At 42.6% G+C, this 27,361-nt stretch overlaps 1 protein-coding gene across 5 annotated transcripts in view; it reads right to left on the bottom strand.

Moving 5' to 3' along the window:
• Positions 1 to 335: 335 nt before the first annotated feature.
• Positions 336 to 27,361, bottom strand: part of ASIC1 (acid sensing ion channel subunit 1) — a 253,922-nt gene continuing 226,896 nt past the window's right edge. For all 5 annotated transcript variants that reach the window (XM_088469136.1, XM_088469131.1, XM_088469135.1 and 2 more), the window contains 4 exons: positions 13,026 to 13,117; positions 10,511 to 10,590; positions 10,290 to 10,394; positions 336 to 4,829 (listed from right to left, as the gene is read on the bottom strand). In XM_088469136.1, coding sequence (XP_088325262.1) covers positions 4,725 to 4,829; positions 10,290 to 10,394; positions 10,511 to 10,590; positions 13,026 to 13,117 — 382 coding nt within the window. In that variant the 3' untranslated portion in view covers positions 336 to 4,724. The remainder of the gene's footprint in view (positions 4,830 to 10,289; positions 10,395 to 10,510; positions 10,591 to 13,025; positions 13,118 to 27,361) is intronic.

Genomic DNA, 27,361 nt, shown 5'->3' on the forward strand with positions numbered 1-27,361 from the left:
GTAGTTCACGCACGCGCAGAACGAAGCGTGCGCATGCGCGTTTGCAAACCATCGGGCCACTTGCGAGCGCATAACGCTAGTGAGCGGGTCTGAATGAGGTCCATAATGCAGACACTGTAATAAATGCTTTCAATTATGTGGTCGCATTACACTGTACACATTCTCAGTGTCGACATTCTTACCGATCTCATAAATAATCCCCAAAGAGACAACCCAAACATGGATGAAATAACAATTTTAAAATTATATCTGTTACGTTTATAAATGAAAATTTAATTCTTATCCTGTTGCTCTAAGAATCATATGCACAATAACATAGACACTTTTTCCATAGTAATAACGTTCTTTATATCAGTTCTGAGTATACATTGCTTCACCATTTTGTGCTCTGTATGTAATGTACATATATTCCTGTGTAGTTAACATTCTTCACAGGGAAACACGGAGCAGCGCCCCCCAACCCGAGGTTATATACACTGAATTTTATACATATATATATATACATATACACTGATTTCATCTATTCATATATTTATAAGTGATGGAAAAATATAAAAAAGAATTATAAAATAATGAACTAAAAACAGTAACTCCTCTTTAAATTACCCAAATAAACACACTCTGCATAAACACATACATATTTGCATTTACACACAGTATTTCAGGAGATGTTTTAGTTAGGCCACATGAAAAAAGGATTTTTACAGCTATACCTGTATGGTTATATTAGATGACACACAGGATCAATTTCTGTGTATGGGTGTAGGATGTCCATCTAGTAGGTGAATCACTGTCTGAGGTTCTATTTTGTCCTGAACTGGATAGTGCGGCTCCACAGTACCATGTTGTTTTCTAATTAAATATGTGGGTAAATGCTTCTTTATACCTGTCCTGATATGGTGAGAGGTAGAGAAACCAAGTTACCTTGGTAACTGTTTTTAAGTCATTAAATAGTGTTCATCCCATTACAGAACACTTATAAAATTAATTGCAATATGCAGGGGCACCGACAGGGGGCTGGTGGGAGGGGATTGGCTGAGGGTACTCTTTACCCAAGCCAGTGCTTGTTGGAGGGGCCCGGGTCAGTAGCACATCAAGAAGGGAGAGAGAGGAGACTGCTGCAGCTGCGTGCGGTCCAGGGAGGAGCAGCAGCAGCATGATGTGCCCACTGCCGCTGCAGTGCTATACAGCGGCCAGCAGTAGTGGGCAAGTAATAAGTGCTACAGGGGAAGGGGGAAATCACTGATCGCCCCCCTCCCCTGGATCCATCCCTGGCTGAGTTGCATGCTGCGCATAAAGTATTTTTTTACAAAATGTTAAAAAGGGGCATGGCCACACCTCCCCCGATTTTGCCACCCCCTTTTCCCAGTACCTGGGTCCGTCCCTGCCCTTGACGGCCCTAGCAAAATGGAAAGTAAGTGGTTGGGCTCAGTATATGCAAAGAGATGATAACGGTAAACCTAACTGGCAGTGGTACAACCCCAGGCATTGAAACAACTGAATATGCCTTATGTCAGTGTATCAGTATTCAATACCAAGTAGCAAAAAAGGTATGTTGTTTTTTTTTTTTTATAAAAAATTCAGTGCTACCTTTCGGCATGTTCTTTATTGTCTATGTCTATTGTTTATATGGTAATTAATTTTGGGTGCTTTTTGTTTGCGCGTTAACTAAATGCTGAATATATGTTACTTATTTGAATAATGATGGGTTGTTCTATAAAGTCTAATGAAAATTCTTGTGTCAGTGACACTGGCGAAAAATGACTATTCTATGAAACTGATAACTAAGAGGAAAGTGTAAGAAAGATGTTGGTTGTATAATGGTAACTGCTATCATATGCTGTGGAGAAGAAGCAGGGCTGCCCAGGGAGCATGCGGCAACTTGGTGCATTGTTATTTTATTAAGGCTGAGGCTTTACAACCCATTCTAACAGGAGCTTAGGGGCCTAGACAAGCCCAGAAAGACCCTTAGGTGCATACACCGGATTCTCTAGCAAATGCCAGGAGCGGGACTGAGGAATAAAGTGACTAATGGCACCTGCACTGTTGTTAAACCCGGCCCCTGGTTTACAAGTGAAGACAGTAGCTGCTTTTCCTATTAAATAGCCCCCACTAAACCGATGATATATTTGGTGAATCTCAAGGATATTTCTTCTGTTATAACATTGTAATAATTTTAGACATGGAACCAGATCAGGTATAGGCAATCTGTGGCTTCCCAGCTGCTGAGTTATGCTGTGATATGTAGTTCTTCAATGCCTGAAAAGCCAAAGATGTCTTCTTTTACTCTAGAAATATTATCTGTAACTAGTGATATGTTATTATGGGAATACTTATCAATCAGATATATAAAGAACATGTGTATAATACAGTACTGTATATTGATTCAGTGGGATTGTATGGATTTTCACTTTGTATGGGATGAGGAGGTTCCAATGGTGAGAATGGTATAAAGAAAGGCAAATTGAAGGTTCCTAGTCACAAGAGAAGTCCCAGGCTTCTAAGTAATCATTTCTGAGTTCACTGAGCATCTGCAGTCGTAGGCTGCAGCCGCTGATCCACATTTCTTATCCCCAGGGTGGTCGGCGCCTTTCACATTAACGTCACAGTGATCAATCCTCCAAGGATAAGAGATTCAGTCCACCTATCTGTGGTACATTAGGTCTGGATTCTGGCAATGGGCACACACTGACTTCTCATAGTACAATCAATGTGACCATAGATAGATAGTAAACACATAGAAAGTTATGTTGGCTCCCTTCTTTAAGAGTCCTTCAAAGTACTGAAGTAGTAATTCTTTGTAGCACCCCAAGGTCGGGCTCCAAGGCCACTATGTTCAACAATCATCTGCTATGTCTATGGGATGGAAAACTGGAAGTGATTGATTGCTCTGGAATCTTCAACACTGCTATCTCCATTCATTCAACCTGCTGTGGTAAATGATCTAGGATTATCCTAATCTGACAGTTCACATTCACAGAGTACTGACAACCCCATGGATGTCAATATTCTATGTAGAATGAACATCAAAGATTACGATTCTTTCACTTCCAGAATACTGGGGAATGTATGCGTCACAGACTCAGGAAACAAGAGCGAGAGAGCGAAAACCTGGTACAACCTGGAAAAGCACAGTATATGGAAATGACAAACCCCATCAGCACTGATACCAACCAGCTAGGCTTAACAAGATAATATACCTGGTAATAAAGTCACTGCTGCAATTTGGGGCAAGACACATCTATATCGGGATCAGCAAGGTCATCAATTTTGACAGAAAACAAATCTAGGTTCAGTTAAAGGAAGACACGCATGGAGATTAGAACAGGCCTTTGGCTATCACATACAAGAGGGGAGATTGACACCCATCAGGAGAGTGCATGTATGCTGTCATTAGCAGGAACAGAGTAGGTAGGTGACACAGAATCCCCTAATAATTAATATATGACTAATAGGGCATACCTAGCTAATACTAGAGTATATAACTAATATCTACCTTATTCTATGAAACAATAAAAACCCAAATAAATGTGAAATTACAGATCTTGGCAATCAGATGATTACAGTTGGTTTCCTCCAATAGGCTGTGATCCGAATGTACGGATGACCCTGGGTTGTAACAGGTTCCTCACCCCCTTATGCAGCACAGAAGTGTTAATATAGGGGGCGATACCTCTCTATCATGATAATCTCAGGATTCATACATTTAGATTTTTCACAATGCTGGACTATTGGAACTTTCCTTATATATTAGACTTAGGAGACATGTATCTACAATGCACTGGTCATTTGCTGTAGATGATGGTAAATAGAGATAATATAATTTAGTGTTAGCTGCTCATTCTGTACTATTATGCACCTTACATGCATTATTATGACAGCACAATGACTACCTAATAACCTGCACTTTGGGATCGTTTAGGATTTATATCGGACTATCCAGATAAAAATAGTGTTTCCTTTTAGGCTTTCTTTCTTCTTCCAGAGCTGTAAAATAATCGCTCTGCTATGTGTTCTGTCTTTTCCAGAAGGCAGTGATCATATATTTTAATTTGTAACCTATCCCAACCAATAGTTTTTGTCGTAGTCAGTGATCCGGATGTGGCGGTCTGCCCACTCTGTTCGCGCTCCCGTGAATTTGGCTCAGCACGTGCTGCTTAAACGGTTTATCCCTGTATTATTGATATGGCATCCTGTACTGTGTTATATGTGAACCTGTGGAGTTTAACACACCAGTTAAATAAATGGTGCCATCATCTGCAGTAGTTTTGTTCCCTGTTGGAGTAAACACATATACCGTATGAGTCTCTTGGATTGAGATGAGTTTATGGTATCTGTTTCAACACATTCTCTCATTTTGAAATGTCTCTGGGTTGGGGATATGTGTATTTTATACATTTTGAATACTTCTGACTATTAAAAACTGGCTTCTAAGATATGAGTATTGCTCAGATAATTCCTCTTGTCATTAACAGGTTTTCTGTGTCACGGGGAGGAGGAGGGAATGAGACTGACTCTCAGTCGATCTTTCTCTGCTTATCAATAATAGTTCTCTCACACTCTCAGGGCACATTCACGTTTTCTTTACAGTTGTTCTTGAATTACAATGATGCCATTTTTGGTTATGTAGATTTTCGTCCAGGCTCTTGTGCTCTCATCTCCTCATTTGCTCTTGTTACTTTCAGAAGATGATTTTGCTCTCTCAGCTGTTCTAGGATGAGGTCTCAGCATGTGAAGTCTTCAAATGCTCCACGTACAGCATGGTGGGGGAGAATGTTAGCTGTGTAGCTCATTCCTGCTGGGTGCCCTCTCACGCCCTCACACGGAGCCTGTAATGAGAAGATTGTATTCATTATTACAGGGAACACTACAGGAAACGAGTAAAGCAGTAATGGGGGTAAAACGTAAAACTATATCTTTTTTGTATTGCAAGAATCATTATAATAACTTTATGGGAAGGACTATGGCACAGATCTCCCTGGCCAGCTACCTGATTCTGAGTTGGGAATAAAGCAAGAAACTCCAAGTAACTCTTGGACAAACCATGTAGGAATGCAAGGGGTGCAAATATTATTATTTATTAACAGTTACTTATATACAGTCAGGTGCATAAATATTGGGACATTGACAGAATTTTCATATTTTGGCCTCTATTCACCACCACAATGGCTTTGAAATGAAACAAAGAAGATGTGCTTTAACTGCAGACTTTCAGATTTAATTTGAGGGTAATTACATGCAAATCAGGTGAACGGTGTAGGAATTACAATGGTTTCTATATGTGCCTCCCACTTTTTAAGGGGCCAAAAGTAATGGGACAAACTAAACAATCCTAAATCTAACTTTCACTTTTTAATACTTTGTTGCAAATCCTTTGCAGGCAATTACAGCCTGAAGCCTGGAACGCATAGACATCACCAGACGATGGGTTTCATCCCTGGTGATGCTCTGCCAGGCCTCTACTGCAAATGTCTTCAGTTCCTGCTTGTTCTTGGGGCATTTTCCCTTCAGTTTTGTCTTCATCAAGTGAAATGCATGCTCAATCGGATTCACGTCAGGGGATTGACTTGGCCATTGCATAACATTCCACTTTTTAGCCTGAAAAACCTCTTTGGTTGCTTTTGCAGTATGCTTCGGGTCATTGTCCATCTGCACTGTGAAGCGCCGTCCAATGAGTTCTGAATATGAGCATATAATATTGCCCGAAACACTTCAGAATTCATTCTGCTGCTTTTGCCAGCAGTCACATCATCAATAAATACAAGGGAACCAGTTCCATTGGCAGCCATACATGCCCACACCATGACACTACCAGCACCATGCTTCACTGATGAGGTGGTATGTTTTGGATCATGAGCAGTTCCTTTCCTTCTCCATACTCTTCTCTTCCCATCTCTGTGGTACAAGTTGATCTTTGTCGCATCTGTCCATAGGATGTTGCTCCAGAACTGTAATGGCTTTTTTAGATGTTGTTTGGCAAACTCTAATCTGGTCTTCCTGTTTTTGTGGCTCACCAATGGTTTACATCTTGTGGTGAACCCTCTATATTCACTCTTGTGAAGTCTTCTCTTGATTGTTGACTTTGACACATATACACCTACTTCCTGGAGAGTGTTCTTGATTCGGCCAACTGTTGTGAAGGGGTTTTTCTTCACCAGGGAAATAATTCTTCTGTCATCCACCACAGTTGTTTTCCGTGGTCTTCCGAGTCTTTTGGCGTTGCTGAGCTCTCCGGTGCGTTCTTTCTTTTTAAGAATGTTCCAAACAGTTGATTTGGCGACACCTAATGTTTTTGCTATCTCTCTGATGGGTTTGTTTTGATTTTTCAGCCTAATGATGGCTTGCTTTACTGATAGTGACAGCTCTTTGGATCTCATATTGAGAGTCGACAGCAACTGATTCCAAATGCAAATGTCACACCTAGAATCAACTCCAGATCTTTTACCTGTTTAATTGATAATGAAATAACGAGGGAATAGCCCACCCCTGTCCATGAAATAGCTTTTGAGTTGATAGTCCCGTTACTTTTGGCCCCTTAAAAAGTGGGAGGCACATATAGAAACCGTTGTAATTCCTACACCGTTCACCTGATTTGGATGTAATTACCCTCAAATTAAATCTGAAAGTCTGCAGTTAAAGCACATCTTGTTTGTTTCATTTCAAAGCCATTGTGGTGGTGAATAGAGGCCAAAATATGAAAATTCTGTCAATGTCCCAATATTTATGCACCTGACTGTAGCGCAGCATATTCCACTGTGCTTTACAATTGGGAGCAAAGAGTACTAAAACAAGATTGGGTAATAGCAATTAATAGACAGAGGTAAGAGGGCCTTGCATTGTTCACAAGCTTACAATCTATGAAATACGTAATTGTTTTTGCATGCAGGGGCGCAGAGAGGGGGCCAGGCTTATTGGAGGGGCCCAGCGCAGCCCCAGGTCTGATGCCGCCCCCCCTCCCAATTACTTGTCAGCAGCCTAGCACACGCTGCTGTGTGCTGAGCTGCAAAAGTGAGAGACCAGGGAGACTGCTCGCTGCTCAGCAGCAACAGTCTCCTCCTCTGCCTGTTGGTTTGCGCCAGGCTGAGGGGCTCACAACGCCCCCCTCTCTAGCTCGCAGCTACGTGAAATAGTTTTTTCCTAAGGGGTGTGGCCACGCCTCCCGGGATTAGATTAGGCCACACCCCCATTAGTAATCGGGCTTGGGTCGGCTCTCTACGGCCATGTTTGCATGCAGGGTAAATACTGGCTGCTTTTGTAGCCCACAAATGCTGGACAGCTTTATTTTTACACTGCAATTTAGATTTCAGTTTGGACAAATCTACATTTCTGCACATTTTACATCTACCCCACCTGCAGTGCAGCATGGTTTTACCAAGATACACAGTTACTTGCTCTTTCTTGCTCTATTCCCTACTCATTATCACACCCATAGTACTATAATACTATACTAATATCCTCAGCACTCAGCAAGACAGGAACACACATGTACAAGTGTATAGACTGGTAATGTATTACTTTATGAGGCAGTTTGACCCTGTCCTCTATATCCCAACATAATAAATAGGAATACACTAACAGTCATGATCACCACTTATAGATTTGATTTGTTACAAATATATACTTTTGAAGTGCATAGTATATTAACAGCAGTATTCTTTCTAAAATGTGCAACTGAAATGGAAGAGTAGAAAACAATCTAATGAGAATTCCACCCTGGCGCTTGGGCTATGTGGGTAGACCAGGGTGCCGGGCTGAAAATAAATGCTAAGCCCCCTTGGCATTCCCGCTTGCCAAGCTGAGTTAAATCACATGGCAGTGCTAATGTTAATGTATGTTTTAATGTTATATCATTGTAACTGTTCTTAAAGGTCACCAGATGGGTTTTACAAGTCACGGCTGTAATCTAGACTATGCCAACTAAAAGAGCTAATGTCATTTGGGTTCATTGTGATCTCCAGGCTACAGGCACCATAGAAACTGTTCAACAGCCCTATACTATGGGAACCAGACAAGTGATAGAAAGTAACAGTAGTCTTCAGCTTGGGACAGTGCAGCTCCTGTCGAATCATTGCTGATATCCTGGCTCTCTACGCCTCAGCAGTCTTTAGAGGAGATGTATCAAACCTCCTTTAGAGAACAGGTGGAGAAGTTTCCCATAGTAAGTAACCAGTCGGCTTCTAGCTGTCATTTTATCCTCTTTAGTAAATTTGATACATCTCCTCTTCTATCACTTTGTGCACCTGCCAAAAGCAAAAAGGGCTTGGCCCCTATCTTGCTGGTAGAGGAGCGACTCGTCAGTCTGATCCTAACTGTAATTTTTCAAACACAGCTTGTAGAGTGACAGTTAGGAGCAAATTGGTTGGTACTTTATCTCTCTCCAAAGCTTAGTGCACATATTCCTTTATCTCTCGCCATTTTATGGGGCATTTCCAATTGCGGGCGGGCTTTTTAATAAAAAAAAAACCACGGCGCGGTGTTTTCCCCACTGCCGCATACTTTCGCTATTTAATAAGGTGCCTGAAAATGGGACGTGGTGATTTCTATAGAAATCCATCTCATCTGTTTTCTCGCACCTCCAGAGCAAGTCTGACTTTTTCTAAAATCATTGATTTTGGCAGATATACTGGCCGATATCCTGGCTGCCCGGTGTTGCCAGGTCAAATGTCACAGGTGGCAAAAAGCAGCCAGGTTTTACAATTCCCTACATTTTAAAGTAGGGATGGAAGAAAAGGGCGGGCGCAATTCAGCACAAATCGCGTCATCAAGCTGCCCTCACCGCCTACTTCTCTTGGTAAGTGACGGCACCGGGCAACAACAGACATGCTCCAGGAGGCTTGCTTAATTTTCCAGGCTTCTGGTAGAGCCCCTCCCCCCTTTCCCCGTTGATGTGAGTCTCTCTGACATTCTGGGAGATCAGGTAAGTATGGTGATTAGGACTGCTGAATAAGATGGCGGAGGAGTTTGATGGAAAGAAGACATTCCCACTGAAGTACGGAATAGTAGGGTAGCCAGGAAATTTATCGGGCACTGGTATGGGAAGTGCAGCCAAGTGTTTGTGCGGGCGCAGCCATACCCCATTGTGAATATCAGACAAGCATTACCTGCTGCACCACCGACTCAAGGGTGTAGCTAAGCCCTCTTTGCAGAGTGGTTGTCAGGCCCATGCCCCAGGCAAGTCTGAGCCCGGACGCTGTGTGCTGATTCTGATTCGGACGGATCACTGTGCATGGGCGCAAATGGCGAGTGTTTGCATACGGTGCATGCACAGATGAAACTTTACCGATGTGCCGGTCCTTCTCTGAGTTGTATGGAACTGACTTTCCAAGAAATTTGTGGTGGCAATCAGACAGCAACAATTCATAAATAGAGTAACACTTGTTGGTGATCCTTATATCTATATTATATAATAAGCTAGAGACATTTCACTAGCACAAAGAAAGTAGAGAACTAAACGGAGGTCCCGCCTCCTTCCTTCCCTCAAAGCTCTCCCTGGGGGCCTGCAGTATAAAGCCTCACCTCCCCCACCAGAGGAAGAAGGCACCAAACTGTATGTGAATCAGCGGGCCAGTGAAAACCAACAACCCCCCGCCCTTCCTAAGTGTTCCACCTGGGCCTGATCCCCCTGCTCATGCTATGGAAGACGGAGAACCGAGGGGGAAAGAAGCAGCATAGCTCCCCCCCAGAATCCACCCAGACTGTGACTAACTGAAGACTTGGGGAGCCCACCGCCTGTACTTTTATTTATTATTATTATTATTTATTATTTAAACAGTGCACTGTGCATATATGCTGTCTGTAACATAGTGGACTCCATGCAACATACGTAATGAACACATACAACATGTTAAAAAAACCTGCCCTAAGGTCCGCTTACTCACTTGATTTATTTGAGTACAAATAAATGTAATTCTAACAATATATTAGGAGAAAAACCTGAAATGCTTATTTAATTCGAAGGGATGTGATGTTTTTGATTTTCCACAGTACACATTCTTAAGATTGTCTTGCTTAATTCAAGGCACATTTCTACTTTTTGGAGACTGCACATTGATATTTACTGAGCAAACTAAAGAGGTGCAGTGATATATAACCAATGTGATTTGCAGTGTATTGTGGGAGAGCTTCCTAAATGACCCCTATTGTAATTCATTTGTATGGCAAGTGTGTATAGTTCCATTGAGCACTTGTGAGATCCTCCTGCTGCTTAAGGCTAGAGAATTGTGTCTGTGTGTTCATCGTTCTCATTTATTAATAAAACTAGTTTTCCAAAAAAAAAGTGTTTAACTTACATGACGCTTTACATCATCCATACTTAATGTCACTCCCTTGTCATTGTTATTGCGTTTCGAGTCTTTACCACATTTTGCGCCTCCACACAGCTTGTATCTCAGAACCTGGAGATAAACATCAGCATTAATTCCTGCATTGCCATAGGAACAACATACAGTAATGACTAGCAGGAGAAAATGAAGTGCTTTCAGTAAGAGTTCCTGCCACTGAGTAATCTTACCTCATAGACATAGTCAAAGAGTTCCAGAACCGTTAGGATACTCGCTCCAATAAACAGGCCCATCTGTCCCCCAATATCCCCTATTGGAAGAAATCACAGCACAGATAAGAGTGAGAACAGGCTGGGTGCTATGAGAGACAATGATGCAATCATGTCAGTATTAACAGCAAGAAAACTGTGGTGGTGAGGGAAGGGTTAAAGCATGGGACAAGTAACACAAAGGATAGCTGTCAAAAAATGTGAATAAGGATACTGTGTTAGGCTCAGAACAAATTTATCCTATCATTTTGGAAACAAGCAGGTGGATATGGATAGAGCACAGGTGGAACATATTGCAAATGCATTCCATAAATCATCTGAAAGCAACCAGCTAACTACACCCAGAATGCCCTGCCAGTGACAAGGGAGACTCACAGGTTGACTAACGGCGCATACACACTGGACGATGTGTGTATTCAGCGATATAGGCAGCGGTGGGGGTTGCGGCATCGGTAAGTGCATACACACTTGCCGATGCCGGCAACGACAAACGGCGGCGCTGCGGGTTCCATGCTGCATTCAGCAGCATGGCATCATTAACGATATGCCCAGATTGAGCTGCATGTTGGGGATATCGTTTACGACCCGCGGGAGTGTGCATCGTTCATCGCTTAGTGCATACACACTGGACGATTTGAACAATATATCGTTCGAAGATGTCGATATCGTTCAAAAATATCGTCCAGTGTGTATGCAGCTTAAGGCTAATGTCAGATATGAGCTTAGTGTGCTTGTGTACTGTAGCCTTATGAACTCATTACATTCTCAGATATCAGGCATTGTTCCTGCCATGAGAATACCGATAGGTGGTATTTTGTAGATCCTATCTCTTGAAGGAGAACCGAGCTCTTAAAGCTGTCAGGGAATTCTGGGATTTGTTGTTTGACAACAGCTGGATGGTACAGGTTGTCTAAGGCTATACAGGCAATAATATTTATTTAAAATGACCACATTTTAGGACAGTAAGAAGGAAAAACTATTTACGGCTGTTTCTATGTAAAGCAGCCATAAACTTATAGGGCCCCATTTAGAGTTTGACGCAGTTGTCACTCCGAATGTATGCGCAAAAATTTTGTAGCAAAAAAAAAATCATTTCATTACGCCACATGTACTGTAAGTGTGAAAGTTGCATTCTTCATATAAACAATGTAATAAAATACAAATCCAATAGGAATCTACTTTCCTGCAGTAGTCCAAATGGAAGAGACAAACAAGCAATCAAAACAAAAGTCTGTGACTTAATATAATTTAAGTGCTATATAATGAAGTAAAACCAGATTGGGGGGGTCAATACGCAAGCAGCTAATTATAAGGGGCCAGATAACGATTTATAATTAACATGACATATTTTTACACCATGCCATTAGTACCTGTAAAAGATAGGTCTCATCCCCAGGGGGCGCACTGCACTTACAAAACACGTCCTTACTGTACTGAACCTACACTTGCCTACCCGCATTCCGCCGAAGAGGGCACAAGTTGTAGATACCCACAATGCTAGATATGGACACTTTGAGGGGTATTCAATATGAAACGTAAACTTCGCTGTCGAAGTTTACGTTTCATATCGGAGTTTTTACCTGCGTTAAAGTATCGGGCGCGCGCCCCCTTATCCCCGTATTCAATATGAAATTAATGAAAACGGGAAACTCCGAAGTTGGATTTGCGTAAAGTTACAAATTTTTCCTTAAAAAAATTGTAGGACCCCCCTAAAGTTGTAAAAACATGGGGGATCACTATGGGTACCCCCGTTTTAGCCTGTAATTGAAAGTCGGGGATTTAAATAGCCGCAGCAGGTGTTTTTCCCCGACATTGAAAAAGTGATGCAGAAGAGCACTTAGGTTAAATTTGGGGTACATGAAAATGGGTACTAGCATATTTTTATGTCCCTAAAGTAAGTTTTTAAAAATTCTGCATTTGTGCACCTGCCGCTATAATTCTATTCTAGAAAACACCTGCCGCATACTTGCAGAATAGCCCTGAACCTATTTCCCTATTGTTAAACAAATTTTTCCCATTTTTTTTTTCACCCAAATTCTTACATTAATTTTTTGGGGTGTCCCTATTTTTTTTTAAACTTTTTTTGACACAGTTCTTTTTTAAATAACATTCCCAGGGGTGCAGGCTATTTTTTTTAAGCCTGCACCCCTAAACCCCAATTCTGCACTTTTTTTCGACACCTATTCAATGGTGAAAAGTTATCCCCGTTTTTTATCAAAGACTTTTCGAACCTGCGAAAAGTCTTTGAAATTGAATACGGTGTAAAACTAAAACCTGCGATAATTACGTCATAAGTGCGATATTAACGCAAAAATGATGTTTTCGCTCCCATATTGAATACCCCTATTTGTGTTCTGCATGTGCAGTAGGAAAATGTGTGTATTCGAACTAAAAAAATCACGGATGTACATCCAACTGTAAATGAGGCCCGAAGAGTTAAGACAAGTTCTGATTTGGTTAGTTAGATATATCTCACCAAGAAGTCCGGGCACCTCATATTCCTTCTTCTGTTCAATAGTTTCATAGTTTAGTGCTTCAAAGAAAATATCCAGAACCAAAATATTCTCCCTATGAGAGAGAGAGCAGGCTGCTTAGAGAGTGCACTGTGTAGGCATAGGGAGTGACAAGGGCCATGTTTAGTAAGTAACACTAGCTGTGGGACTTTCCCAACTGGAGACATCCATGGAACGCCACATACAGACTTGCAGCATTGTCAGTGTTTGTGTCTGATAGCAGGGAGAGGACCAGTTCTAATTATTCAAGTAGTTACTATAGGAGTGAGTCTTCTATGCGGCAGCTGATTAGATTGGCCGTGGCTCTTGTCCCATCAGCTGCTACATAGATCCTGATTCAGAGGTGTGTACGTATTATCGTGACCAAGCCGCGCTGCGCATGCATCCTTATGATCACATGATTACCCATGTGAGGCGCACTATAGAAGCAACACGCACAGAGATGGATTTTCAGTGGACGTTTCAGGGTCAGCGTTGCAGGGGATGTGTCAGCGGCAATGGTGGGGCCGTGACAGTGCAATCGTGTCTTCACAGTCCCACACCCGCTATATAATGCAGAGATTTTCGGCATTGTACAGCAGGATCATTGCCCCTCAACCCCCTTCCCCGGACAGCCCAATGCAAGATAGGGCCAAAATAGTTAGATGCCTGTCACCTGCATAGCCTGGCATAATAAACGGGTGTCTGAACAGATAGCATATAACTGAATATATGTTACATACATACTCTATGTCACAACTGTAGAATTTCTTCTAATCTAAGTAGGCGAATACTTAATTGTGAACTTTTTTTCTTTTTACTTTCGCTGAAATGCAATTTTCTTATGACCCTTCCTTCCAACAGGTGAGAGGCTCAGCCTGGCAGAAATCAGTGCTCCTCAGTGGCCTCTTGTAGCGCAAGAGCGGTTGATTGACACTCCCCCTTTGAGAGCGGCAGTTTATCTCTACCTCAGGGAAGGACATGGTCTCCATCTTAGCTAGGGGCAAATGCTATGCCAATTAAGGGGAAGTCATACCACTCAATCCAGTTTGTGCTGGGTGGGTGCCACCCCATGAATTCAAATATCTTTATATAGCAGTGGCTGGAGTTCGCACTGCTTTTTTTTGCCACCCTTCACAACTACAATTCTAATTCAATAAAATTGGCAGTGACCTATTGATTGCAATACAGTTGTCTGTGTATTTATTTCTACTTAATATGATAAGTTATAGTATGGCATAATAAAACCACTGGATCACTTACAGCGTTGTACATGTCTGCAGGAAGATAGTGATCTTTTGGGCAAATGTTAACAGAATTATCTTTGAGAGTGTGAACAACCTACGTACTGGCTGAAGCTCATTGAGGGGTCTATTTACTAAGCAGTGTTAGGAGACAGAGTGAAAGTGATAAGGTGCCAACCAATCAGCTCCTAACTCTCATCTCACAGACTGTGTTTGAAAAATGACAGTTGGGAGCTGATTGGCTGGCACCTTATCACTTTTCACTCTTCACTTTTCCTAACACTGCTTAGTAAATAGACCCCTGTGTTCCTGAAAAACAATATAGGGCATAGTTGCCTACTCTCCCAGTATTTCCAGTAGACTCCTGAAGTTGCTTAAGTTCTCCCGGCACCTGGATAATGGGCGTCCTCATGGTGTCCTCATGGCACCCACCGAAACGTGACTATACATTTCGTAGAGCTACTTCAAACTCAGCACATGGGATCATCCTTCCATTAATAGTCATGAAACAGTATTTTAATTACTAACTTAATGAAGACTTTACAACGGTACTAATTAGCCTCCATGGGCCTAGTGGAGGGGCTTGTGGGGTCCAGGGCCAGCTGCTGCGAGGGATGAATGTCTCACTTTGCAGCATGTAGTTTCCATTGCTTCCTCCAGGATTTGCTCATGCTCCTTTCTGTACCCGGGCCCGTGACTGTCTCAGTGGCCCTGTACAGAACAACCATATAGATGTAACACAATGTAAATGTAGCATAAGCTTATTTACAGTCAGGTGCATAAATATTGGGACATTGACATAATTTTCATATTTTGGCCTCTATTCACCACCACAATCGCTTTGAAATTAAACAAACAAGATGTGCTTTAACTGCAGATTTTCAGATTTAATTTGAGGGTAATTACATCCAAATCAGGTGAACGGTGTAGGAATTACAACGGTTTCTATATGTGCCTCCCACTTTTTAAGGGGCCAAAAGTAATAGGACAAACTAAACCATCCTAAATCTAACTTTCACTTTTTAATACTTTGTTGCAAATCCTTTGCAGGCAATTACAGCCTGAAGTCTGGAACGCATAGACATCACCAGACGTTGGGTTTCATCCCTGGTGATGCTCTGCCAGGCCTCTACTGCAAATGTATTCAGTTCCTGCTTGTTCTTGGGGCATTTTCCCTTCAGTTTTGTCTTCATCAAGTGAAATGCATGCTCAATCAGATTCAGGTCAGGGGATTGACTTGGCCATTGCATAACATAACATAACATTCTCTCAATGTCCCAATATTTTTGCACCTGACTGTATATATTGTCCATTAAGAGCTGTTTAATGTGTGTAGATAACAGGTCCTCTTTATCCATTCCTCCCAACTGTTCCAATTTACAGTAGGTGGGACAGACTTGTCTTACTGCCCCACTGTAGAATATAGTAAAAAAAAATACCAAATTTATGTTATATATAATAATTCATAATGTCATATTTTTATTTGTGGGCTTTAAAAGACACACAGACATTTTTGTACTTTTTTATTTTCTACTATACAGTAAATGTAAGAAAAGCTTTAGTGTGGTCTTTCAGTTCAGTTGGACATGTGCGAGCTGGCAAGCCGACCCATGTCATAGTTACCTATCTGGCCCGGTACTGACGAGGCAGTTGAGTAAGCTCAGTGATTTTTACAGAAATAAAAACATGGTATAATATTAAATTAGCCCATTAATCTTGCAGCGCATCATGTTTTATCGGGTAGTGTTACTTAGTCAACATGGCCCAATTTAGCAAGAGTCAGTGTGAACAAAGATGTAGAGGGTAGTGCCGAAAGACACAACAAAGGATAGGAAAAGGTGATCTCTGATTATTCTAGGCAGAGAAATACACACAGTGGGTGCAGATACATGGAGGCATAAGTGCTAGATACATGGAGGCATAAGTGTTAGATACATGGAGGCATAAGTGCTAGATGCATGGAGGTATAAGTGTTAGATGCATGGAGGTATAAGTGCTAGATGCATGGAGGCATAAGTGCTAGATACATGGAGGTATAAGTGCTAGATACATGGAGGTATAAGTGCTAGATACTTGGAGGCATAAGTGCTAGATACATGGAGGCATAAGTGCTAGGTACATGGAGGTATAAGTGCTAGATACATGGAGGCATAAGTGCTAGATACATGGAGGCATAAGTGCTAGAAACATGGAGGTAGAAGTGCTAGAGAGGCATAAGTGCTAGATACATGGAGGCATAAGTGCTAGATACATGAAGGCATAGGTGCTAGATACATGGAGGCATAAGTGCTGGATACATGGAGGCATAAGTGCTAGATACATGGAGGCATAAGTGCTAGATACATGGAGGCATAAGTGCTAGATACATGGACGCATAAGTGCTAGATACATGGAGGCATAAGTGCTAGATACATGGAGGTATAAGTGCTAGATACATGGAGGCATAAGTGTTAGATACATGGAGGTATAAGTGGTAGAATCATGGAGGTATAAGTGCTAGATACATGGAGGCATAAGTGCTAGATACATGGAGGCATAAGTGCTAGATACATGGAGGTATGAGTGCTATATACATGGAGGTATAAGTGCTAGATACATGGAGGCATAAGTGCTAGATACATGGAGGTATAAGTGCTAGATACATGGAGGTATAAGTGCTAGGGAGGCATAAGTGCTAGATACATGGAGGCATAAGTGCTAGATACATGGAGGTATAAGTGCTAGGGAGGCATAAGTGCTAGATACATGGAGGTATAAGTGCTAGATACATGGAGGCATAAGTGCTAGATACATGGAGGTATAAGTGCTAGGGAGGCATAAGTGCTAGATACATGGAGGGATAAGTACTAGATACATGGAGGCATAAGTGCTAGATACATGGAGGTATAAGTGCTAGATACATGGAGGTATAAGTGCTAGATACATGGAGGCATAAGTGCTAGATACATGGAGGTAGAAGTGCTAGATACATGGAGGTAGAAGTGCTAGATACATGGAGGCATAAGTGCTAGATACATGGAGGTATAAGTGCTAGATACATGGAGGCATAAGTGCTAGATACATGGAGGCATAAGTGCTAGGGAGGCATAAGTGCTAGATACATGGAGGTATAAGTGCTAGATACATGGAGGCATAAGTGCTAGATACATGGAGGTAGAGTGCTAGATACATGGAGGCATAAGTGCTAGGGAGGCATAAGTGCTAGATACATGGAGGTATAAGTGCTAGATACTTGGAGGTATAAGTGCTAGATACATGAAGGCATAAGTGCTAGATACATGGAGGCATAAGTGCTAGGTACATGGAGGTATAAGTGCTAGATACATGGAGGCATAAGTGCTAGATACATGGAGGTAGAGTGCTAGATACATGGAGGCATAAGTGCTAGATACATGGAGGTAGAAGTGCTAGATACATGGAGGCATAAGTGCTAGATACATGGAGGCATAAGTGCTAGATACATGGAGGTAGAAGTGCTAGGGAGGCATAAGTGCTAGATACATGGAGGTATAAGTGCTAGATACATGGAGGCATAAGTGCTAGATACATGAAGGCATAGGTGCTAGATACATGGAGGCATAAGTGCTGGATACATGGAGGCATAAGTGCTAGATACATGGAGGCATAAGTGCTTGATACATGGAGGCATAAGTGCTAGATACATGGACGCATAAGTGCTAGATACATGGAGGCATAAGTGCTAGATACATGGAGGTATTAGTGCTAGATACATGGAGGCATAAGTGCTAGATACATGGAGGCATAAGTGGTAGAATCATGGAGGTATAAGTGCTAGATACATGGAGGCATAAGTGTTAGATACATGGAGGCATAAGTGCTAGATACATGGAGGTATAAATGCTAGATACATGGAGGTATAAGTGCTAGATACATGGAGGCATAAGTGCTAGATACATGGAGGTATAAGTGCTAGGGAGGCATAAGTGCTAGATACATGGAGGTATAAGTGCTAGATACATAGAGGTATAAGTGGTAGAATCATGGAGGTATAAGTGCTAGATACATGGACACATAAGTGCTAGATACATGGAGGTATAAGTGCTAGATACATGGAGGTATAAGTGCTAGATACATGGAGGCATAAGTGCTAGATACATGGAGGTATAAGTGCTAGGGAGGCATAAGTGCTAGATACATGGAGGCATAAGTGCTAGATACATGGAGGTATAAGTGGTAGAATCATGGAGGTATAAGTGCTAGATACATGGACGCATAAGTGCTAGATACATGGAGGTATAAGTGCTAGATACATGGAGGTATAAGTGCTAGATACATGGAGGCATAAGTGCTTGATACATGGAGGTATAAGTGCTAGGGAGGTATAAGTGCTAGATACATGGAGGTATAAGTGCTAGATACATGGAGGTATAAGTGCTAGATACATGGAGGCATAAGTGCTAGATACATGGAGGTATAAGTGCTAGATACATGGAGGCATAAGTGCTAGATACATGGAGGTATAAGTGCTAGGGAGGCATAAGTGCTATATACATGGAGGTATAAGTGCTAGATACATGGAGGTATAAGTGCTAGATACATGGAGGTATAAGCGCTAGATACATGGAGGCATAAGTGCTAGATACATGGAGGTATAAGTGCTAGGTACATGGAGGCATAAGTGCTAGATACATGGAGGTATACGTGCTAGATAAATGGAGGCATACGTGCTAGATACATGGAGGCATAAGTGCTAGATACATGGAGGCATTAGTGCTATGAGTAATCCTGCAAATCAATGATTAATAAGTACTTTTACATTTTATGAAATTCACCGTTATTTATCCTTGTTATATTGTAAACATATAGAAAACCATCTCCACAAAGCAAATCAATTAATTTATAATAACACCTCGGATGCATTCATCCTCACATTGCTAATCTGCTCGGTAACCCTGCTACCCACCGGCCACCTCCATTGCCTGTGTCACATGCAACTTTGTCTAACACTAGCACAACAGTAGGGGTGTAACTAAAGACGTATAGTCCCCATAGCAGAACTCTGTAAGCTTCCCATAAACAATATCCCCTGCTGGGGGCTGAAGGCCTGAAGCTGACGACCTGAATTGCCAGGGAATAGCAGGGATATATATAACAGGCAGGTTGGTCTGCAGTTACAGACTGGTAAATGGGAATAGCAGGGGTAATAAACATAACTGGGTGAGAGTGTTTTTAAGAAAAATCCCAATTTTAATGCAGCATGCTGTGGAGACACCTACCTCCCAACCCCCCATCGGCGCAAGTATTGGGACCTTCCAGCCAAAAGTCTGTCATCTACCAGTACTAAAGGTAGTTAATGAGCGACTCTAATGACTCTAATGACACACTGTACTATTTATCCCATCTGCCTAACAATTAAACCCCAGCCCTCATCTTCACCATGATAAAGCACCCTCAATATTAGGTAACAACTCCCCACCACCAATATCCTATCCCCCCACCAGCAAAGCCATAACTAGACTTCTTGGTGCCCTGTGCCAGAGAGAGCATTGGCGCGATAGGGGCAGCCAGGAGATGCTGGGGATAAAAGAAGAGGAAGCTACAAGTGAGAATGATAATAAACAGGAAAATTGACAGGCCCAAACAGCACCCCCTGCCCTGCGGTGCCCTGTGCCATGGCACTGATCGCACTACCCTAGTTACGGCGATGCCCACCAGTTGGAAAGAGATCTCTTGCCATGCGGAGGCCTACCACGCATGGGTGCTGATGCTGGAGAGTGGACCCCTAACCACCCCTCTCCAGAGAAGCACTTACCCCCTAGCTGTAGGCCAGGCAGTGGATGCAAAGGTTACTCCTTTGCACACCAGCGTGCAGAACACTACCTCCTACAACATACACACTCATCTCCTGAAATACTACTGTTAACATTTTGAAGATCTCATTGGCTATAGTTTGTTCTAACTCTGCCCACTTCAAATAGGGGGAACACATATGAACAGGTGATGTAGACAGCAGAATGACAAGAAAGTGGTGCACTGCTCATACACTGGTCAGTCACAACATAGAAAGGAGGCTATTGTTTTGCATTGGGAAGATACCAGGATAAGGCCAAGTGGCATCATGAGGGGGTGCAGTCCACTCCCAGGTGTCACCCTTGGAGGGGGTGACACCAAAATGCCGGCTGCTCTGCAGTGACAGGAGCTGAGTGCTGCAGTGTGACATTCTCCTGCAGCACCCGGCTCCTGTCATAGAGGATGAGCAGACTGCCCAGTCTCAAGGGGCAGCCCAGCATCTCCGATGATGCTGGGTTGCCCCCGGAGTGGTGTTATCCGGAGCCCCCGTGAGGCCACGCCCCTTAATTTAGCCCATGCCCCCTTTTGGCCGGACATCCAGAGTGCACACCAGGTGTCACCAGATCCAGTGACGCCTATGGATAAGGCTCTCCAGTTGTTTTGAAACTACAAGTCCCAGAATGCCTTGTCAACCTGCTGGAACTTGATGTTTCTGCTGGCTTCCATTATTGTTTCATTTCATCTAAAAATAAAACCCCCAGCTACAGTACACAGTTTAGGTGTTGGCTAATCACTTATGTGTGAGGATGCTGGCACATTCATAGTCAGATATACAGCACTTGTTTAATTATCTTTAGCTGTGAAGGTTAATGGAGACGAAAGGGAAAATAGAGCTTAATATATTATTAAAAATTACAGCTGTGGCTATATAGAAGTCATTTTCTTCTGTGCCCGTCTCTCAAGGAGCGAGTGATTATTATGCCTCATAACTGCTTGTACCAGCCTAGCTACACAACAACAACAATCATCACAGCAGCCCAGCAGGTCCGGAGCCCGTCAGACAAATGAGATTACCACTTTAAAGATCATATGTCACCTAAACACTGTGGACACAGACAGTTTGTGGGCTGTATATTTTAATGTTTATAAAAATACATTAAGAAATATTGACTCGTGTATGCATGACACAGTTATCTAGCAAGAAGATGTCATCGGTTCCTAGTGAATGCATTGGATAATATCTTATGAATTTATTACCTAAACGTGCTGCCCCCAGTAAAGCGAGGTACACACCTGACATATGTGCCAACAACTAGACTAATTCCGGTGACCGAAAACATCTTACTAACACCAGATGTGGAGCGTGATGTTACACAATAATTGCTTAGTTTCAAACAATCACATGGACTACAAATCGTTGAATTGACGTTTGTTATATCCAGGATCAGCCTGATCTCAGTACACATTACAAATTCCGAATGAAGCCTATCGTTGAGACCATCATAGCATGTGCAGCACACACTATGTCTGTGACAGGTCCGACGGGACCGTTCCTGGTCCCTGGTGCAGCGTACACACTAAATTCTCAGGCCAAGGACCCAATATCTGACAGGTTGCCAGCGTGTGGCAATGGTGTATCTATCTAATGGGTGCAGGGTGTACAGTGCACAAGAGCCCCTGGCCACACCGCACACCCTGCACCCATATGAGTGAGGCCGATGCTGCAGAGCAGCAAACATCAGAGCAGTGGCCATTTTCCCTGTGATTTGCGCATACGTAGTAGAGATGTGCCCGGTCACCATTTTCCTGGAGATCTGCGTCAAGCCAGAATCTACTGTGCCCTCTCCTCTTTTAAAACACCCATGGTATGTACCCATCCCATCTCAGGTCTCAATTGCAACAATACAAATCCTTTTTTATGACACTGCAAGGTTACATTTGTGTAAGCGATTTTTACATAGGCTATAACCTGTAATAGTGCTAATAGTGGAGGTCACCGGATGTCTCTCAAGAGCTTAGTGGGCATGCTTCTGCCAGTATATGGGCAGTTCCCACTCTCATTAATGGTCTGGATTATTCATTGCTAACCAGAAGAGCTGCCTATAGGCATGTGTAGGGATGGACAAATGTTGCTCCCGTATCGATAACTGAATCGATAGAGGATTGGCCCTGGAAAATTGATGATAATCATGGAAATAATATATAGCATTGGCAGAACGGGGATTGGCGTTTAGATGTATGGACCGCATAATACTGTCTCAAATACAGAAAGAAGGCAAAGACTATTGACTTCAAACTAACATACTGTAGTATTATTCATTCTCACCGTTAGCCAACACCAACATACGTTTGCAGGGAGGTGAAGAAATAGAACATCAAAGTCAAACTTTCTAAAACTTTCATCCCATATGAAATGAAAAATGTAAGTTTTAATGGGAAGATGTATTAAGCCTCTACAGAGGGCAAACGGCAAATTTGCCCAAAACAATCAATCAGTTCCCAGCTATCATTTATCTAGTACAGTCTATAAAATGATGGGTGGAATCGATTTGATTGTTGTGGGGAACGTTGCTACTTGTCCACTTTAGAAGCTTGATCTCCCCCTTAGTGTTCCCCTAAAATAATGCATGGATTTACTTTATTTATGGTTTAAATTAATCATGAGAACGAGGCGATCTCAGGACTGTTTTTATCTCTTACTTTGCTCAAAGTCTGTCTAGAAATGTTTATCCTCCATAGAGCTACTGGAAGATGTATAGCCCATACAGTACTTGCCGAATTTTGATACCGGAGTAGAGGTCCAAGTGAAAAGTGCAGGGGGCATGGTGACACAATGTGTATTACCAAGGTGCCAGACCCCACAGTGTAATGTCTCAAGGATCCGATTTGCAGCAAATAACGTAAACAAGGCCCATCTACTACACTAGGGAAGTGGATGTAAACTACTGTAGGAGGGATCCTTGCTGTCTCAGGAGACAGGGAGCACCCCCTGAAAATCATGACTCTCACAGCCATTTCAGAAGATTAGGCAAGTATGGGTTACATCATCTGTTCTAAGCTGGTTGAAAAATCAATTTTTTGCAGAGTGAAAATGACTGGCCTATTCATCAACACTAAAATAACGTTTTTAAAGGCATTTTCCTTAATTAACGTTATTTTAGTATTCATGAACACACTTAGCACAGTAGATAAAACTGATATCGCCTTGCTAAGTCCCCCTGCGTTAATTTCCACACTCCCCATACATTAGTATGGGGATATGGAAATTATGGTATTCATCAAATTCCAAAAATTATGTATTTTCGGAATTTTATGGTGTTACTATTCGCCACTGTGAGGTGGCGTATAGTAGGTAACACTTACCTGCTTCCAGCTGGGCAGGTCCCCCGGCGTCTCCTTCCGGCGCTCTGGTCTCTCCTTTGGCTCCGACTGCTATGCTGACATTGTGTTCTCCCATCAGAACACAATAAAGTTTAGAAAAAAACAAACATTTTTTTTTTCTAAACAGTACTGTGCTCTTCTGGGAGAACACGTGACAGCATAGCAGATGGAGCCGGTGGCTGCTGCGCGGGCAGGTAAGTGCTGAACGGGGGGAGGTGAGCGGGAGGGGGGTGGGGGGGCAGGTGAGCAGAGGGGGGGGACACAAACTTACCGCAGGTGTAAGCAGTGCTGCGCATGCGCTGGTTTTACAGATGTAACAGTGCATGCGCAGCACGGAGTCCAGCTGCGGTAAGTTAGAGCAGGCAGGGATATCTATTTATTTCCCGAAAAGCTGTCATCGCAAAAATAACAGCTTTTCGGAATAGATAGTTATGGGGAGGAGGAATGATGAATTCCTCCTGTAATTAAGTAGAACTCCATGCGAGTTCTAAACCTAATTACCTCCTGAGAAACTTTAGGTATGATGAATAGGCCCCTGTGTCCCTTACAGTAGCAATGACCTCCCCTAAAAACGGCACCTTCTCAACTCTTTTACCTGATTTAATAATCCACAAAACAAAATCTTGGCTTTGCACTGCTCTATAAAAAACGGAAGCATTGATGTGCAGGGAACACCTTCACACCCCTTCCTCCCATTGGCTGGTACCGATTCTTCCTACCGTCATCTTGTGCCTTAATCTCCCTTCCTAAATGACAGCTATTGTTTGCGCTTCCAATTTCCCTGCATCTTATCATTTTTACAATAACAGCTCAAGAGTGTGGTGAGACTGAATAGATGACCTTTACTTCTATGCGTTGGATTACAGGAAAGTGGAATCCATCAGAACACAGAGGCTGATTTGCCTTTCCACATCTAGATCTGATACACAGTCACCTTTTTTTTTTACAGTAAAAAGAATTTTACATAACAATGTCACCGAGTCCTCTACATAGCAATATTCATGTTATTTACATGCTAATATGTGGGAGACAATACAGTTGTTGGAAATAATGAAGTTATAGTTGTTGCCATTGAAGTCGGAGACAGCCATGCAGTTAACACTTTAATAACACTGTAGTAACAATATAAACTGGTGATGAGAATAAAGCTGGATACACACCTTGCGAACACGCTGTACGAACGCGCAATGTATCATTACATGAAACTACAATGCCTCGTTCATTGAATGTGATGATTCAATGAACGATGGCCGGGAGAAACGGATCAGGCGTACACACTATACAATATGCATGATATAGCTTTTCAATTCGCATCGGGTCTATAAATCTTATATATCGTATGGTGTGAACCCAGCTTAAGAGTGATAACGAGCAACGTTACTAATATGTTGTCATACGGGAATAGGACTCAGGTTCTAATGCAGGCACTGCCTTCTGGAGCTCTCTTCTCTAGACTAAAGCTGGCCACACACACATAGCGATATTTTATCCGATCTGTCCGATTCCGACACATTGGAACGACAGATCGTGTAAAATATGGCCAAATCCTGAGTAAATCATAAGTCCCCACTCATGATCACGATGCGATGCGTGTCCCCGCTGGTCGACATCGCATCTTCAGATCTGCCGTGCAGTAGGGCAGATCTGACAATCTAGGAGGCGATGCACTGTGAAAGTCTAGATGCAGGAGAGATCGTATGAAGATTGGACACCACATTGTGTGCAGAGCTGCCGGGGAGAGTTCCAAGGGAAATCGTACACAAATCGTACACATCGGCTGATCGTGTGTAGATCGCCATGTGTGTGGTCACCTTTAATGTAGCAAGAGCAGTGTTTTAGAAAAAACAGAGCCATTACCTGGATGTTTGAAGAAATATTCCCCTTCTCCTATCAGAGCTTTTCCATCAATTCATACACACCCGGGCTAAAGCTCCCTGGCACACATTTCATACTACGAAATCACATCTGCTGATCACATGTGTAAGCAAACTGCCAGATGGCCCATAGTTGATAAGGGCCCTGAGGTAGAGGCCAATGTCGTTATCTGGATAGTGGCATCACACAGAACGTTTTATACAAAGCGGATCAATTTCTTGGACATACAGGGTCAGTCTCTCCGCAGAGAATATTCTCCGTGTAACAAGCAGCAGGGGGTCTCTGATCAGGAATTGAGGAAGGACGGAATCCCAGGGCGAAAATATGTATGGAAGGAATGTTGACGCTTCGGGAGATTACAGAATGAAGGACTATGGCTCATGGCAAAGACAGATTTAGCACCCCAGAGTAGGAGTCCAGACAAGAATACAGAAGGACAAGCCAGCGTCAGGATCACATAGCAGGCAGTCTTACAGCATAGGGTCAAAACTGAAATAGGTCGTTAATGAGTGAACCATCAATGCCTTGTGTGCTAATACACTGTGGGATATATTAGAGAAATATTGTCTGTTACAGCTCACACCGAATAGAGTTGCTAGCCAAAAGCAAGTGAGTCTTCTGTATGGTAATGGCTGGAAATATGCGCAGCTGGAGATCACAACCCCACTGAATTGAAACAGCCCCTTGGAGTCAATTCAAAGACATTTAGAGACGGACGCAGAACCAATTCAGTTCCATCTGTCCACTAGTTTTTTACTGCACCTGGCTGCTGTGTGCATGAGCCATGATACTGCTGGGGCTCCGGACGCAGGGTGGGGGAAGTCGCAGCCTGTCAATCATTTTAGGAGGAGACGGGGAACGTTGCACAGAACGGAAGTGTGTCTCCTCCGTTTTGTGGGAGTGCCGAGGCTAATGATTGTATCTTACGATGCAGACTTACTGGCCTCGGTAGCATATGTAGATGTGACTGTCATCCTGAGTTGCCTGCCTGATGGCTGTGTTGCAAAACTATCTTCCAACTAAAGAAATTGCAGTCACACCAGCAAAACAGAGATATCACACAGGTTACTCTGCAGCTAAGAAACAGATCAGAGCTTTTCCTATTTACTTTATACATATTAGAAATTAATATTTGCTTTTTTTATATAAATGGTCTGATTTTATAATTATTGTACATGAAATTGTGTTCCTATGTTTTATTACATAATTATAGGGCTCACAGTTACTGACCAATGTCCACTCTACGATTTTGTAAATAGCTGCAACGAACTCTATTTAGAAGTGTGTTATAAATAATGGTAAATCTTGCTAGCTTTACCATTATTTATAACACACTTCTAAATAGAGTAGCTGTAAAAACAAGCTGTAAAAACAAGTGATCCATGAGCACTGCTGCTGGGTACATTGGTAATACAGTACTTTTTAAATGCTTGTGTTGTAGACAAGTCCACAAGTCTGTCCTCTATAATCCCCATGTCTGTTTCTATAGTTTCTATATTTTGCATAACGCTACCTGATTTTTCAAGATTAAGATTTTTCATTAAATAACCATAACAAACATAGCAGGAGACTGGCTTGTACTCTGCTCTCCATAGCAGGAGACTGGCTTGTACTCTGCTCTCCATAGCAGGAGACTGGCCTGTACTAGGCTCTCCATAGCAGGAGACTGGCCTGTACTAGGCTCTCCATAGCAGGAGATTGGCTTGTACTCTGCTCTCCATAGCAGGAGACTGGCTTGTTCTCTGCTCTCCATAGCAGGAGACTGGCTTGTACTCTGCTCTCCATAGCAGGAGACTGGCTTGTACTCTGCTCTCCATAGCAGGAGACTGGCTTGTACTCTGCTCTCCATAGCAGGAGACTGGCTTGTACTCTGCTCTCCATAGCAGGAGACTGGCTTGTACTCTGCTCTCCATAGCAGGAGACTGGCTTGTACTCTGCTCTCCATAGCAGGAGACTGGCTTGTTCTCTGCTCTCCATAGCAGGAGACTGGCTTGTTCTCTGCTCTCCATAGCAGGAGACTGGCTTGTTCTCTGCTCTCCATAGCAGGAGACTGGCTTGTACTCTGCTCT

The sequence above is a fragment of the Taudactylus pleione genome, unplaced genomic scaffold, assembly GCF_031769625.1.
Source record: "Taudactylus pleione unplaced genomic scaffold, aTauple2 ptg000089l, whole genome shotgun sequence".
In the NCBI taxonomy this organism is placed as follows: domain Eukaryota; kingdom Metazoa; phylum Chordata; class Amphibia; order Anura; family Myobatrachidae; genus Taudactylus; species Taudactylus pleione.